Raw genomic sequence first — 16496 nt, forward strand, 5'->3', positions numbered from 1 at the left:
ATACATCATCCTGATCCGTCTTGACAAGGTGGACTTGGAAAGGTTGTTTCCTCTGGTGGGTGAGTCCAGAACTAGGGGGCAATGTTTTAAAATTAGGGGTCACCCTTTTAGGACAGAGATGGGGAGAAATGTTTTCTCTCTGAGGGTTGTGCAGCTTTGGAACTCTCTGCTTCAGAAGGTGGTGGAAGTGGGGTCATTGAATATTTTTAAGGCAGAGGTAATAGGCAAGGGAATCAAAGGTTATCGAGGGTGGATGGGAACGTGTAATTTGAAACACAAGAAGATCAGCCATGGTCTTATTGAATGGCGGAGCAGGCTCGAGGGGCCGAATGGCCTTCTCCTGCTGCTATTTTGTATGAATGATCTCCTTTACAGACAGGCTGACACGAACTCTCCCTCAGGTCCCTAACCAGCAATCACTACAACCCAGTTATAACTGGTTCGAATGAATCTTGTTAACCTGACCGCTTCACACTAAAGACATCTTTCACCAATGCTCAACACTCCCCTCCCAACCCTCTGATTCTCTCTCCCATTCAAACCTCATCTACTCATTGTCCCCTTTGAACCAGGGGCAGGAGAGCACAGCAAGATCCCAAAAATGCAAACCTTGCCAGAGTGGCGAGTGTGTGCTGCCTCACATGGCTGAAGAGCCCGGGGAAGGTGAGGCCTCCAGGAATTGGGGGAAGGATTGGCCCTCAGTGGGCGGGGCCTGTGAGCCGAGTCGGATGGGGAGGGGCCTGTGGGCTGAGTCGGATGGGGCGGGGCCTGTGAGCCGAGTCCGATGGGGCGGTGCTTCTGAGCCGAGTCGGATGGGGCGGGACCTGTGAGCCGAGTCGGATGGGGCGGGACCTGTGAGCCGAGTCGGATGGGGCGGGGCCTGTGAGCCGAGTCGGATGGGGCGGGACCCCTGAGCCGAGTCGGATAGGGCGGGGCCCGTGAGCCGAGTCGGGGGCGGGGCCTCCGGGGGCGCGATGGCGGCGGATCCGCGGCTCGAGTTGGATGAGCGGTTGCGGGAGGCCTCGAGTATCGGGGACCCGGAGTCGGTGCAACAGCTGCTGGGCTGCGGGGCTCGAGTGAACGGTCAAAACCCGGTGAACGGCTGGTAAGTGGGTCCCGGACCCGAGGGGGATTCAGCTCCGGCATCTCTGACCCGAGGTTACAGTCAAACCCGGTAAAAAGCATCCCCCACCTCACCTCACACCGCAAGTGTCAGAGCGGCTGCACCGTCAGAGGGTCAGTACTGAGGGAGTGCCGCACTGCCGGAGGGTCAGTGCTGCACTGTCAGAGGGTCAGTACTGAGGGAGTGCCGCACTGTCGGAGGGTCAGTACTGAGGGAGTGCTGCACTGTCCGAGGGTCAGTACTGAGGGAGTGCTGCACTGTCAGAGGGTCAGTACTGAGGGAGTGCCGCACTGTCGGAGGGTCAGTGCTGCACTGTCGGAGGGTCAGTGCTGAGGGAGTGCCGCACTGCCGGAGGGTCAGTGCTGCACTGTCGGAGGGTCAGTGCTGAGGGAGTGCCGCACTGCCGGAGGATCAGTGCTGAGGGAGTGCCGCACTGCCGGAGGGTCAGTACTGAGGGAGTGCCGCACTGCCGGAGGGTCAGTACTGAGGGAGTGCCGCACTGCCGGAGGGTCAGTACTGAGGGAGTGCCGCACTGTCGGAGGGTCAGTACTGAGGGAGTGCCGCACTGTCGGAGGGTCAGTACTGAGGGAGTGCTGCACTGTCCGAGGGTCAGTACTGAGGGAGTGCCGCACTGTCAGAGGGTCAGTACTGAGGGAGTGCCGCACTGCCGGAGGGTCAGTGCTGCACTGTCGGAGGGTCAGTGCTGAGGGAGTGCCGCACTGCCGGAGGATCAGTGCTGAGGGAGTGCCGCACTGCCGGAGGGTCAGTACTGAGGGAGTGCCGCACTGCCGGAGGGTCAGTACTGAGGGAGTGCCGCACTGCCGGAGGGTCAGTACTGAGGGAGTGCCGCACTGTCGGAGGGTCAGTACTGAGGGAGTGCCGCACTGTCGGAGGGTCAGTACTGAGGGAGTGCCGCACTGCCGGAGGGTCAACACCGAGGGAGTGCCGTGCTGTTGGAGGGGCTGTCTTTTGGAGAAGGCCTTAAACCAAGGCCCTGTCTGTTATTCCTGTGCCATTAAAGATGCCCTGACACTATTTTGGAGAAAAGCGGGGAATTTTCTCTGGTGCCCCGAAGCCAATATTTAGCCCTTATCCGATTTTACAAAAAAAATCAGATTCCCTGGTCATTGTCAGAGTGCAGATCGCAAGCCGAATAAAGTTAAGAGTTTGGTGAGGCGGGGAGGAGTTGTTCTTATTTTCTTTCTTTGGTGCAGCGGAAGGAGCTGGTTGGTGAGTAACTGGTAAGCCAGTTAGGTATTAAGAAAGGTATAACTCTTAATTGAAGGTATTACTAGCATTTAATAAGTACAGTGAATTGTAGTACAGAAAGGAATTATTCTAAATTAAGATAGTAATTAAAGTAACTAAACATCCATAATTAACAATGGCTGGACAGGTGTTGCCTTGCAGCTGTGGAATGTGGGAGCTCCTGGGTACCAAGGTGATCCAGGACAAACACGTCTGCAGATAGTGTAAGCAGCTAGAAGAATTCTGCATCAGGATTATTGATCTGGAAGCCGAACTGCAGATTCTGCGCAATATCAGGGAAGGGGATAAATATCTGGACGTTTTGCACCAGAAGTTGGTCACATCTCTTAGAATAAGGTCACCTGTTTTGGTCAGCGATGAGGGACAGGAGGGTGTGACTGTGGGTGAGGCAGGTGGAGGAGCCTCAGACTTTGCAATTGTCAAACTGGTTTGAGATGCTTGCAACTGTGTGGACAAAAGCAAAGTCTACAGAGTGGATGAGCAAACTGGCCATGGCACCATGGTACTGGAAGCCTTTCAAGCTGGGGTGAGCAAACAGGAATGTAGTGGTAGTAAGGGACAGTAGAGTCAGTGATAGGCACTGTTCTCTGCAGCGTAGAGCGAGAATCCAGAAGGCTGTGTTGTCTGCCTGGTGCCAGGGTTCGCGATACCTGCTTAGGGTTGGGGAGGAATTTGTGGTGGGAGGAGGAAGGATCCAGTCATCATGGTCCATGTAGGTACCAACGACATAGGTAGAAGTAGGAAGGAGCTTTTGCATTGAGAGTATGAGGAGCTAGGCACTAAATTACAAAGCAAAACCTCAAAAGTTAATAAACCAGAGATGAACCACATGCAAGTTGGCATAGGGTAAATAAAATTAGATGAATAGTTGGCTCAAAGCCTGGTGTGGGGCAAGTGGGTTCCGATTCGTGGGGCACTGGCACCTGTATCAGGGAAGGGGGGGCTGTACCGTTGGGACGGTCTACGTCTGAACAAGACAAGGCAGAAGTATGGGAAATGATGGAAAATGATAAACAGACGGCAACATGAAGGGACAGAGAGTGCAAATCGAAAGGTAAATCAACAGATAAGGCTAGAGGTTACAAAAATAGTACAAGGACAAAACTAAAGGCTCTGAATCTGAATGCACATAGCATCAAAACAAAACAGACAACTGATAGCTCAAATAGAAATAAATAAGTACGACCTGATAGCCATTACAGAGACATGGCTGCAGGATGAGCTAGATTGGGACCTGAATATTGAAGGGTACATGACATTTAGGACAGACAGGAAAAGATGCAGGCGTGGCTCTGTTAATTAATTATGTATTGGCACATTAGAGAGGGATGATCTAATTTCAGGAAACAAGAATATAGAAGTGGTTTGGGTAGAGATGAGAAAAATTAAAGGCAAGAACTCACTTGTGGGAGTGGTGTACAGGCCACCTAATGGTAACCACATAGTAGGATGGAGTATAAATGAAGAAATAATGGCAGCTTGTCAGAAAAGTATGGCAATAACCTCGGAGGATTTTATAGACTGGGAAAATCAGATGGGCAAAATAGCCTAGTTGAGGAATTCATAGAATGTTTTCGGGATAGTTTCTTAGAACAGCATATTCTGGCGCCAATCAGAGATCAGGCTATACTTGACCTGGTATTGTGCAACGAGATAGGATTAATTCATGACCTTATAGTTGAAGGCGCCCCTAGGTAGTAGTGATCATAACATGGTTGAATTTTACATTCAGTTTGATGGATAGACTAGTATTTTAAACTTAAGGGCATGAAAGCAGAACTAGCTGAAGTGAACTGACAAATGACGTTAAGGGATAGGTCATTAGAGATGCAGTGGCAGACATTTAAGGGAATAGTTTAGAATGCACAGAATAGATACATACCATTGAGAAAGCCTTCCAAGGGGAGGACTCACCATCCGTGGTTAACTAAAAAAGTGAAAGAAAAAGTAAATAATTGTGCAAAGGTGGGTGGCAGTTCAGAAGATTGGACAGAATATAAAAAAAGCAAAGAATGACTAAAAGATTAATAAGGAGGAAAAATTAGAATACAAGAGAAAGCTAGCTAGAAATATAAAGACAGATAGTAAGAGTTTCTGTAGATATTTGAAAAAGAAAAGAGTTAATAAAGTGAACGTTGGTCCTATATAAAATGAGCCTGGTAAGTAATAATGGAAAGTAAGGAGATGCCAGATGAATTGAACAGGTATTTTACATCGACCTTCACTACAGAGGATGTAAATAACATCCTAGAAGTAGCTGTAAATCAAGTATTGGAAGGGTGGGAGGAACTCAAGAAAATTACAATCACCAGAGAAGTGGTACCGAGCAAATTGTTGGGGCTGTGGGCTGACAAAATCTCCAGGTCCTGATGGACTTCATCCTAGGATCTTAAAACTAGTGCTAGTGAGATGGTTAATGTGTTGGTTTAAGTTTTCCAAAATTCCCTGGATTTGGGGAAGGTTCCATTAGATTGGAAACTAGGAGGTAACTCCTTAATTCAAAAAGGGAGGAAGACAGAAAGCAGGAAACCACGGGCCAGTTAGCTTAACATTTTCCCTTTGACAGATGTTAGAAGCTATTATTAAAGATGTTATAACAGGGCACTTAGATAAATTCAAAGTAATCAGGCAGAGCTAACACAATTTTGTGAGAGGGAAATAATGTTTAACCAATTTATTGGAGCTCTTTGAAAGAGTCACATGTGCTGTGGATAAAGGGGAACCTGTAGACGTGCTGTACTTAGATTTCCAGAAGGTATTTGATAAGGTGCCACATCAAAGGTTATTGCGGAAAATAAAAGCTCATGGTGTAGGGGGTAACATATTAGCAGGGATAGAAGATTGGCTGACTAACAGGAAACAGAGGATATGCGCAAATGGGTAATTTTCTAGTTGGCAAGATGTAACGAGTGGTGTGCCTTGGGGATCAGTGCTGGGGCCTCAACTTTTTACAATTTATATAAATGACTTGGATGAAGGGACAGATGGTATGGTTGCTGAATTTGCTGATGACCCAAAGATAGGTAGGAAAGTTAAGTTGTGAAGAGGACATAAGGAGGCTACAAAATGACTTAGATAGGTTAAGTGAGTGGGCAAAGACCTGGCAAATGGAGTATAATGTGGGTAAATGTGAAATCGTTCATTTTGACAGGAAGAATTATAAAGAAGCTTATTATCTAAATGGTGAGAGATTGCAGAGCTCTGAGATTCAGAGGGATCTGGATGTCCTAGTGCATGAATCACAAAAGGCTAGTGTGCAGGTACAACAGGTAATTAGGAAAGCCAGTAGAATGTTATTGCTAATTGTGAGGGGAATTGAACACAAAAGTAGGGAGGTTATGCTTCGTTATTCTGGGCATTGGTGTGACCGCATTTGGAGTGTTGTGTACGGTATTGGTCTCCTTATTTAAAGAAAAATGTAAATGTGTTGGAAGCAGTTCAGAGAAGGTTTACTAGACTAACACCTGGAATAGGTGGGTTGTCTTTTGAGGAAAGGTTGGACACGCTGGGTTTCTATCTGCTGGAGTTTAGAAGAGTAAAAGGCAACTTGATTGAAACATATAAGATCCTGAGGGGTCTGGACAGGCTGGATGTGGAAAGGATGTTTCCTCTTGTGGGAGAGTCTAGAACTAGGGGTCACTGTTTAAAAATAAGGGGTCACGCATTTAAAACAGAGATAAGGAGAAATTTTTTCTGAGGGTCGTATGTCTTTGGAACTCACTTCCTCAAAAGGCAGTGGAAGCAGAGCCTTTGAATATTTTTTAAGGCAGAGCTAGATAGATTCTTGATTAACAAGGGGGTGAAAGGTTATCGGGGGCAGGCAGGAATGTGGAGTTGAGGTTACATTCAGTGAACAGTCATGATCTTATTGAATGGTGGAGCAGGCTTGAGGGGCCGAGTGGCCTACTCTTAATTCATATGTTCGTGTAGATTGATGTTTTTGGGAGATTGTGTGCTAATTGGCTGCTGCATTTCTAACTTGCAACAACGACCACACTTAAAAAACGTGTGCGCAATTTGGGATGTCCTGAGGTTATGGAAAGCGCTATAGAAATGCAAGTTCCTTTTTCCTAGAATATTCAGACAAATCACCTCCATTCACTATTTATGGTGATGTCATAAGCCTGTGTTTTTTTGATAGTGAGTTCACTATTAGTGAACTGTGGAAATCTTCACTCTCAGTTTCTTATTTCCACATTCATGGTGTGATGGTGATCTATTGCTCTCTCCTCCCACTCTTTCAAAAAGAGTGACCATTGATGCAATCAGATTCCACACAGACGCTCCCCTTTTACCCTGCTATGCAGTTGTTTCTGTGCCCTGTGTTGTTGACTATCCTGTGATTGTGTTTGTTGCTTGCATTACAGGACCTGTTTGCACTGGGCTTGCAAACGTGGTCATAGCCAGATTGTGTCCTGCTTGCTTGATGCCGGGGCTGATAAAGACATCCTCACAAACAAAGGTGAAAGTGCAGCACAGCTTACAATGAAACCGGAAATCCGAGCAATGTTAGGAGGTGACTTGATGAAATTTTTATTCCTCCTCTTACCCTGTCCATCGGTGCATCACGTTTCTTTGTCTATCTGCTTCAGTATTTTAATATTTATTTCACTCAGAAACTCTCATCCAGGTATCTCTCTCTCCTCTCTCCCTCCCTCCATCTCTTTTGGATGTAATATTGCCCAAGTCAAATATCCTGGCAGGGACAACCTCCCACTTCACACTCACTGTAAACTTAAGCTCTTGTCAAACTCAGCTGCCCATATCCTAATTTACACCAAGTTCTGTTCATCCATCAGTACCTTCACTCACTGACCTACATTAGCTCCCAGCACAGCAATGACTTGATTTTAAACTTATTTTGTGTTCAAATCTCTCCATGGTCTTGCCTCTCCCTATCTCTGTAACCTCCTCCATTGTGCATAGTGGTTATGTTTTTGGACTAGCAATCCAGAAGTCTGGACTAATAATCCAGAAACATAAACTCAAATCGCAGCTTGGTAGCTGGGGAATTTAAATTAAGCTCATTAAATAAAATATAGAAAAAAAGCTAGTACCAGTAATGCTGGCCATGAAACTACTAGATTATCATAAAAACCAATCTGGTCTACTAATGTCCTTTATGAAGGCAATGACCACGTCCAATGAGAGATAATCTAACTATGTTTCCCTGATTTTCAATGACATTACTATCGCTGAAATCTCATTAATTTCCTGAGGATTACCATTGACCAGATATTAAACTGGGCCAGCCATACAACTACTGTGGCTACAAGAACAGATTAGAGGCTGGGAATTCTGTGGCGAGTGAATCACCTCCTGACTCCCCAAAGCCTGTCCACCATCTACACGGCACAAGTCAGGAGTGTGATGGAATACTCCCCACTTGCCTGGATGAGTGCAGCTCCCACAACACTCAAGAAGCTCAACACCATCCAGGACAAAGCAGCCCCGCTTGATTGGCACCTCATCCAGCACCTTCAACATTCGCTCCCTCCACCACCGACGCACAGTGACAGCAGTATGCGCCATCTACAAGATGCACTGCAGCAACTCACCAAGGCTCCTTCCACAGCATCTTCAAACCCACAACCTCTACCACCGAGAAGGACAAGGGCAGCAGGTACATGGGAACACCACCACCTGGAAGTCCCCCTCCAAGTCACATACCATCCCGACTTGGAAATATATCGCCGTTCCTTCACTGTCGCTGGGTCAAAATCCTGGAACTCCCTCCCTAACAGCACTGTGGGTGTACCTACACCACATGGACTGCAGCGGTTCAAGAAGGCAGCTCACCACCACCTTCTCAAGGGGCAATTAGGGATGGGCAATAAATGCTGGTCTGGCCAGCGACACCCACATCTCATAAATTTAAAAAGAACTCGCCAAGAACTTGGTGCTTCCCCAATTTTGGCCTCTTCAGCTGTTCTAAACTCTGGAATTTCTTCCCTACACCTTTACCTCTCTCTTCTCCTTCATGAAGTCCATTAAAATCTATCTCTTTGACCGAGCTTTTGGTCACTGTCAGTCTTGGCTCTGTGCAAAGCTGTCTCACCTCTGAGTCAGAAGGTTGTCTGTTCAAGTCCCACTCCAGGAACCTGAGCACAAAGATGCAGGCTGACAATCCAATGCAATACTGAGGGAGTGCTGCACTGTCAGAGGTCATATTTTAAATAGATATTAAACCGAGGCCCTGTCTGTCCCCTCAGGTGGACATAAAAAATCCTACAGCCACCATTTCAAAGAAGAGCAGGAGAGTTATCCCTAGTGTCCTGACCAATATTTATCCCTTAATCAACATCACAAACACACATTATCTGGTTATTTTCACACTGCTGTTTGTGGGACCTTGCTGTGTACAAATTGGCTGCTGCATTTCCTACATCAGTAAAGTATTTTCATTGGCTGTAAAGTATTTGGTTACATCCAGTGGTTGTGAAAAGTGTTATATAAATGTGAATCTTTCTTTCCCTATTTCCTTACCTGCCCTCATATCTCCTTGTGTCAAAGCTGCTATGTAAATGCAAGCTATTGTTGTGTGGAAGGGGAAGTATTGAGTGAAGGTGGTGCTCACTGCTGTTACTCTCTCTCTCTCTACAGTTGATGAGGATTCGGAACCTGTGGTTAATGGAGAATCCCAGCTTACGTTCTTGCCCAACTACCTGGCAAATCCCCCCTTCCCGTACAAGGAGAATCAGGAGGCCAACAGTTCCCAGGCTCCAGCTACTGGCTCACCAACTGGTCCCAAACCATCACTAGCACTACCAGCACAGAACGGGGCACCAGCAGGACCCCCAGCAACCTTCCAGCCGCTATTTTTTACTGGAACCTTCCCTGTAAACGAACGAGGTATGGATGGTGGGTACGTGACCGACTGTGTTTGTAGAGAGAGGGCACACTCAGTCCCAGCACACTCTGCAGTGGCAGTAAATGTTTCTGCTTCTACTTTGATTGTATTAGCATTACAGACTAACATCTGTATTCCACCAATATTTTTATTATTAATGTGGTTAACAATATGATGATGACCCGGTAATCTATGTTTTGTGATTTTGATTGAGGGATAGATATAGGTCAAGAGTGAGTTGGTCATGTCTGTTACACAACAGTAAACTTTTAAAAAATGTACACAGAACATGCTGTGACACCCTACAGAATATATACAGAGCAGTGATTAACACCCTAAACAATATATACAGGACAGTGGCTGTTACATGCCACATAGCAAGGGGGTGGCTATAATACTGTTTAGGATACATACAGTCCAGATGACTGGTCTCAGTTAAAAGAGCCCAGGAAGCTGTTGTCTTATTGATTAAGTTAATTCTCAACTGTCCATCCTGAAACTGTCCCAGTTACTTCTGGACTCTGAGCGAAAAAGAATCAGAAATTCCTGAGCCTGAGATTACAAACTGGGCTAACTCTCTGAGATGGTGCAGCCCCATCTCTTCAAAGGAAGACATAGGCTGATACTCATGATACACTGCTCTAAGCTGCTGCTGTCTCTGTCCTTGCAGAGCTAATATTGAAAGTTCGCATTCAGAATCCTGCCATCCGGGACAATGACTTCATCGAGGTGGAGCTTGACCGAAGGGAACTCACCTACCAAGCACTCCTCTCAGTGAGCTGTCAGGAGCTCAGTGTCCATCCTGAGCAAGTGGAAAAGATCAGGAAACTGCCCAACACACTGCTGCGAAAGGTAATAAAAATACCCCACACCCCTCACTGTGACACTCTGATATACCCCACACCCCTCACTGTAACACTCTGATATAACCCACACCGCTCACTGTACACTCTGATATACCCCACACCCCTCACTGTAACATTCTGATATATCCCACACCCCTCACTGTAACACTCTGATATACCCCACACAGCTCACTGTAACACTCTGATATATCCCACACCCCTCACTGTAACATTCTGATATACCCACACCCCTCACTGTAACACTCTGATATACCCCACACCCCTGACTGTAACACTCTGATATACCCCACACCCCTCACTGTAACACTCTGATATACCCCACACCCCTCACTGTAACACTCTGATATACCCACACCCCTCACTGTAACACTCTGATATACCCCACACCCTTCACTGTAACACTCTGATATACCGACACCCTTCACTGTAACACTCTGATATACCCACACCCCTCACTGTAACACTCTGATATATCCCACACCTCTCACTAACACTCTAATATACGCCACACCCTTCACTGTAACACTCTGATATACCCCACACCCCTGACTGTAACACTTTGATATACCCACACCCCTCACTGTAACACTCTGATATACCCACACCTCTCACTAACACTCTGATATACCCCACACCCCTCACTGTAACACTCTGATATACCCCACACCCCTGACTGTAACACTCTGATATACCCACACCCCTCTCTGTAACACTCTGATATATCCTACACCTCTCACTAACACTCTGATATACACCACACCCCACACCCCTCACTGTAACACTCTGATAAACCACACCCCTCTCACTGTAACACTCTGATATACCCCACACCCCTCATTGTAACACTCTGATATACCCCACGCCCCTCGCTGTAACACTCTGATATACCCACACCCTTCACTGTAACACTCTGATATACCCACACCCTTCACTGTAACACTCTGATATACCCACACCTCTCACTAACACTCTGATATACCCCACATCCCTCACTGTAACACTCTGATATACCCCACACCCCTGACTGTAACACTCTGATATACCCACACCCCTCACTGTAACACTCTGATATATCCTACACCCCTGACTGTAACACTCTGATATATCCCACACGTCTCACTAACACCCTGATATACACCACACCTCTCACTGTAACACTCTGATATACCCCACACCCCTGACTGTAACACTCTGATATACCCACACCCCTCACTGTAACACTCTGATATACCCACACCCCTCACTGTAACACTCTGATATATCCCACACCTCTCACTAACACTCTGATATACCCCACACCCTTCACTGTAACACTCTGATATACCCCTCACTGTAACACTGATATACCCCACACCCCTCACTGTAACACTCTGATATATCCCACACCTCTCACTAACACTCTGATATACCCACACCCCTCACTGTAACACTCTGATATATCCCACACCCCTGACTGTAACACTCTGATATATCCCACACGTCTCACTAACACTCTGATATACCCCACACCCCTCACTGTAACACTCTGATATATCCCACACCCCTCACTGTAACACTCTGATATACCCCGCACCCCTCACTGTAACACTCTGATATACCCCACACCCCTCACTGTAACACTCTGATATACCTCACAACCCTCACTGTAACACTCTGATATACCCCACACCCCTCACTGTAACACTCTGATATACCCCACACCCCTCACTGTAACACTCTGATATACCCCACACCCCTCACTGTAACACTCTGATATACCCCACACCCCTCACTGTAACACTCTGATATATCCCACACCCCTCACTGTAACACTCTGATATACCTCACACCCCTCACTGTAACACTCTGATATACCCCACACCCCTCACTGTAACACTCTGATATATCCCACACCCCTCACTGTAACACTCTGATATACCCCACACCCATCACTGTAACACTCTGATAAACCCCACACCTCTCACTGTAACACTCTGATATATCCCACACCCCTCACTGTAACACTCTGATATAACCCGCACCCCTCACTGTAACACTCTGATATACCCCACACCCCTCACTGTAACACTCTGATATACCTCACACCCCTCACTGTAACACTCTGATATACCCCACACCCCTCACTGTAACACTCTGATATACCCCACACCCCTCACTGTAACACTCTGATATATCCCACACCCCTCACTGTAACACTCTGATATACCCCACACCCCTCACTGTAACACTCTGATATACCCCACACCCCTCACTGTAACACTCTGATATATCCCACACCCCCCACTGTAACACTCTGATATACCCCACACCCCTCACTGTAACACTCTGATATATCCCACACCCCTCACTGTAACACTCTGATATACCCCACACCCCTCACTGTAACACTCTGATATACCCCACACCCCTCACTGTAACACTCTGATATACCCCACACCCCTCACTGTAACACTCTGATATACCCCACACCCCTCACTGTAACACTCTGATATACCCCACACCCCTCACTGTAACACTCTGATATATCCCACACCCCTCACTGTAACACTCTGATATACCCCACACCCCTCACTGTAACACTCTGATATACCCCACACCCCTCACTGTAACACTCTGATATATCCCACACCCCTCACTGTAACACTCTGATATACCCCACACCCATCACTGTAACACTCTGATAAACCCCACACCCCTCACTGTAACACTCTGATATATCCCACACCCCTCACTGTAACACTCTGATATACCCCGCACCCCTCACTGTAACACTCTGATATACCCCACACCCCTCACTGTAACACTCTGATATACCTCACAACCCTCACTGTAACACTCTGATATACCCCACACCCCTCACTGTAACACTCTGATATACCCCACACCCCTCACTGTAACACTCTGATATACCCCACACCCCTCACTGTAACACTCTGATATATCCCACACCCCTCACTGTAACACTCTGATATACCCCACACCCCTCACTGTAACACTCTGATATACCCCACACCCCTCACTGTAACACTCTGATATATCCCACACCCCCCCACTGTAACACTCTGATGTACCCCACACCCCTCACTGTAACACTCTGATATACCCCACACCCCTCACTGTAACACTCTGATATACCCCACACCCCTCACTGTAACACTCTGATGTACCCCACACCCCTCACTGTAACACTCTGATATACCCCACACCCCTCACTGTAACACTCTGATATACCCCACACCCCTCACTGTAACACTCTGATATATCCCACACCCCTCACTGTAACACTCTGATATATCCCACACCCCTCACTGTAACACTCTGATATACCCCACACCCCTCACTGTAACACTCTGATATACCCCACACCCCTCACTGTAACACTCTGATATATCCCACACCCCTCACTGTAACACTCTGATATACCCCACACCCCTCACTGTTACACTCTGATATACCCCACACCCCTCACTGTAACATTCTGATATACCCAACACCCCTCACTGTAACACTCTGATATATCCCACAACCCTCACTGTAACACTCTGATATATCCCACACCCCTCACTGTAACACTCTGATATATCCCACACCCCTCACTGTAACACTCTGATATATCCCACACCCCTCACTGTCACAAACCAATACATCCTTTATTTGAAAATAGGTTCCCGCAGTTAATGTTTTATTTGAAATAAAAACAAAAAATATTGGAAAGCCGCTGTCGGTCAGGCAGCATCCCTGAAGAGAGAAATAAAGTTAATGTTGATAGCCATTCGATAGAACTGGCCAATGTTAGAGAGGAAGCAGAGTGGTGAGGAAAGGGTGGAGAGCAAGAGAAATTAAATGACATACAGTTTCACGTCATTTTATTCTCTGTCCACTCCCAGTCTGAACCTTTTGTCCCCAGTCTCCTAAACTGTTCCAATGAAGCTGATACAAGCTGTAGGAACAGCAGCCTGTCTTTCGTTTAGATACTTTACAGCCTTTCAGACTCAATATTGAGATCAACAGTTTCAGATTATAACTTCTGCTCCTATTTTCTCAAACAGGACCTTTTGTTAATGATTCTGCTTCTGTCATCTCTCTAGACACATCTTTTGTTTCTTTACTTGTCCCATTATCACTCCCATAGTCTCTTTTGTCATTTAACACTCTTGCCTTCCACCCGATCACACACCTTACTTGTTGTTCATCCCTCCCTCTACATGCTCCCTGACTTTGTGTTTACGTTAAACCTGTCATGTCTCAAACATGTTTTATTTGACTTGATGTTTAGGATAAGGAAGTTGCGAGGCTTCAGAATTTCCAGGAGTTGGAGTTTGTTTTACTGAAAAGCGACACTAACCCAAGCTCCTCACCAGCTGCACTAACTGAACGCCCTTGCTACAATCAGGGAGCCGCAACACTGACCTACTGAAACTTCCCTCCGTGTCTCACTGTGAGCAGCCATCACTGGGATTATCCCACCCACACAGTGTAAACTGAAGACTGTTACTATCTGTAAGAAAGGGCAAATCTCAGTGTGGGCCGAATGGCCTCCTTCTCTGTGATGTCTGTAAGGTTAATTCCAATGGTTACTGGAGAGTCGCTAACACTACTTTAAGCTGCCTCCCCTTATAACAAATAAAAACTAATTCAATAAACACTCCCTCACCCATTCCTGCCAACCCCCCTCTTCCCCCAGTCTGGACTCTCCCATCCCACCCTGGCAGTTCCAGTGAGGATACCTGACTGCGGGAGCGCAGAGGGTGTCAGGATCGAGACAGCAGGGAGGGTGTCAGCTGCTGAATTCCCTGTTATTTTGGAAACAGGAGATTTGGGGGGCAGTGATTTCCATCTTTCGCTGTTGATTGGGAGGGGCCTCAGCAGGTTTTTGAAATGGGCTGCCCTGGTTAGCAGTTCCTTTGCATGAAAATTGTGACCATCTTGTCTGCTTAACCCCCAGGCAGTAGGAGATACAGACCCTGTACCTCAGCCTATCACACCCAAGGTGACTGGAAGCCACACTGAGCAGCCTGCAGTCCCCGGGGTGGGGGTGTGATCGGAGTGAGGGGGTGGGGGCGCTGCGGGATGGGATTGTACAAGAGCCTGATTTCAGCCACATGGTTCAAAAAGGCCAAGACCATGAGCACACACTCACGTCCCAGCCTCTCTGGTTAGAGCAATCGCCCTTCATTATCAAAGCTTTGACCCACATAACACCCCCCACCCACTCCCACCCCCTCACTCTGCGCCTAACCCCCACCCCCACACCCCCACTCCCTACCCACTCCGTGCCCAACCCCCACCCCAACTCCCCACCCAACTCCCACCCCCATCCCCCCACTCCGCCGAACCCCCATTCCCCCCCCACTCCCCGCCCAACCCCCACCCCCCATCCCCCCCACTCCCCGCCCAACCCCCACCCCCCGACTCCCCACCCAACCCCCGTTCCCCATAGCCCCCTGTTCCCTGTCACTCTCCCCCCGCCCCTGCCAATTCCCATTGTCCCATCCTGGTCCATTCCCCAAGTCAACAATTTATTTTTTTAAGAAAACTTTAAAATAAAACTAACTATTTTTCTATTGTCACCTTTGCTGCCACCCAGTGTCAGAAGAAATTATTCCAGTTCCCATTCTCTTCCACATTTTTAACATCCCGAGTGTTTATTGCTAGTGACTTTATTCATGGTAAGTCCTGGGTGACGTTTCAGACAGACACCTCCCGTTTCCACATACATTTGGTCCTCGCTCTGACATCACTTACTGAACCTATGCATTTAGAGATTTGCTATTTTTATATATGCCTTTCCTTAACTCCTTCCACATTCTAAAGCACTTTTTCTAAACTGTTATAATCAGGATTTGAAAATGTAATAACTGTATCAATAAAACAAGGTTTGCGTGCAGTGAAGCGTTTATGTCTATGTGTATGGGGTGCAAGTGTGCAGACTGTGTCTGCGTGTGGGTGTATGTTTGCATGTGCTTTTATGTCTGTCTGCAGATGTGTGTGTCTGTTAACATGTATGTCTGTGTCTGAGTATCTGGTAATGTGTGCATCATGAGCATGCTGATACAGCTGAGTATCCCCTCATGCTTCTGTTCTCACCTGCAAAGAGTTCAATGTTTAACAATGGGCCCAAGCAGAAAAATTAATGCTCTAATTAATGGTTTGTGGATATTTGGAGCTAGTTAATCTCTGCCCATTCCTGGGTAAAGGGAACTTTCAGCAGAAACCACTTTGTAATTTCCATTGGCCCTTCAATACTGGAGCCCCCAGCAGAGGGAGCTGCAGTACAGGAGGAACAAGAAACGACTGCACACAAGACAGTGATTCACACCTGTCTGATGCTGTCTGTGTGTTTCAGTGTCAGCTCCTGTACGGTCCGTGTGTGTGTCTCAGTGTCAGC

General features: G+C 47.1%; 1 protein-coding gene across 2 annotated transcripts; it reads left to right on the forward strand.

Annotated features, from left to right (window-relative positions):
- The first annotated feature begins 937 nt into the window (after positions 1-937).
- Positions 938-15995, forward strand: ankrd40 (ankyrin repeat domain 40). 2 transcript variants are annotated; one of them, XM_078537221.1, is made up of 5 exons: positions 938-1105; positions 6760-6908; positions 8996-9244; positions 9913-10094; positions 14385-15995. In XM_078537221.1, exons 1-5 carry the CDS (start codon positions 975-977, stop codon positions 14523-14525), a joined length of 852 nt encoding a protein of 283 aa, XP_078393347.1. In that variant the 5' UTR covers positions 938-974; the 3' UTR covers positions 14526-15995. The 2 variants fall into 2 exon arrangements, with proteins under 2 accessions (XP_078393347.1, XP_078393348.1); XM_078537222.1 differs by having other exon boundaries at positions 950-1105; positions 6760-6854.
- Positions 15996-16496: the final 501 nt, after the last annotated feature.

Source organism: Cetorhinus maximus, unplaced genomic scaffold, assembly GCF_964194155.1.
Source record: "Cetorhinus maximus unplaced genomic scaffold, sCetMax3.hap1.1 HAP1_SCAFFOLD_2066, whole genome shotgun sequence".
Taxonomy (NCBI): domain Eukaryota; kingdom Metazoa; phylum Chordata; class Chondrichthyes; order Lamniformes; family Cetorhinidae; genus Cetorhinus; species Cetorhinus maximus.

What these genes read in the sequence shown, in the direction of transcription:
- ankrd40 (XM_078537221.1), top strand. Translation starts at nt 975, where the DNA reads ATGGCGGCGGATCCGCGGCTCGAGTTGGATGAGCGGTTGCGGGAGGCC. An exon ending in AATCCGAGCAATGTTAGGAG is followed by an intron (nt 6,909 to 8,995) that starts GTGACTTGATGA and finishes CTCTCTCTACAG; the next exon opens with TTGATGAGGATTCGGAACCT. An exon ending in CTTCCCTGTAAACGAACGAG is followed by an intron (nt 9,245 to 9,912) that starts GTATGGATGGTG and finishes CTGTCCTTGCAG; the next exon opens with AGCTAATATTGAAAGTTCGC.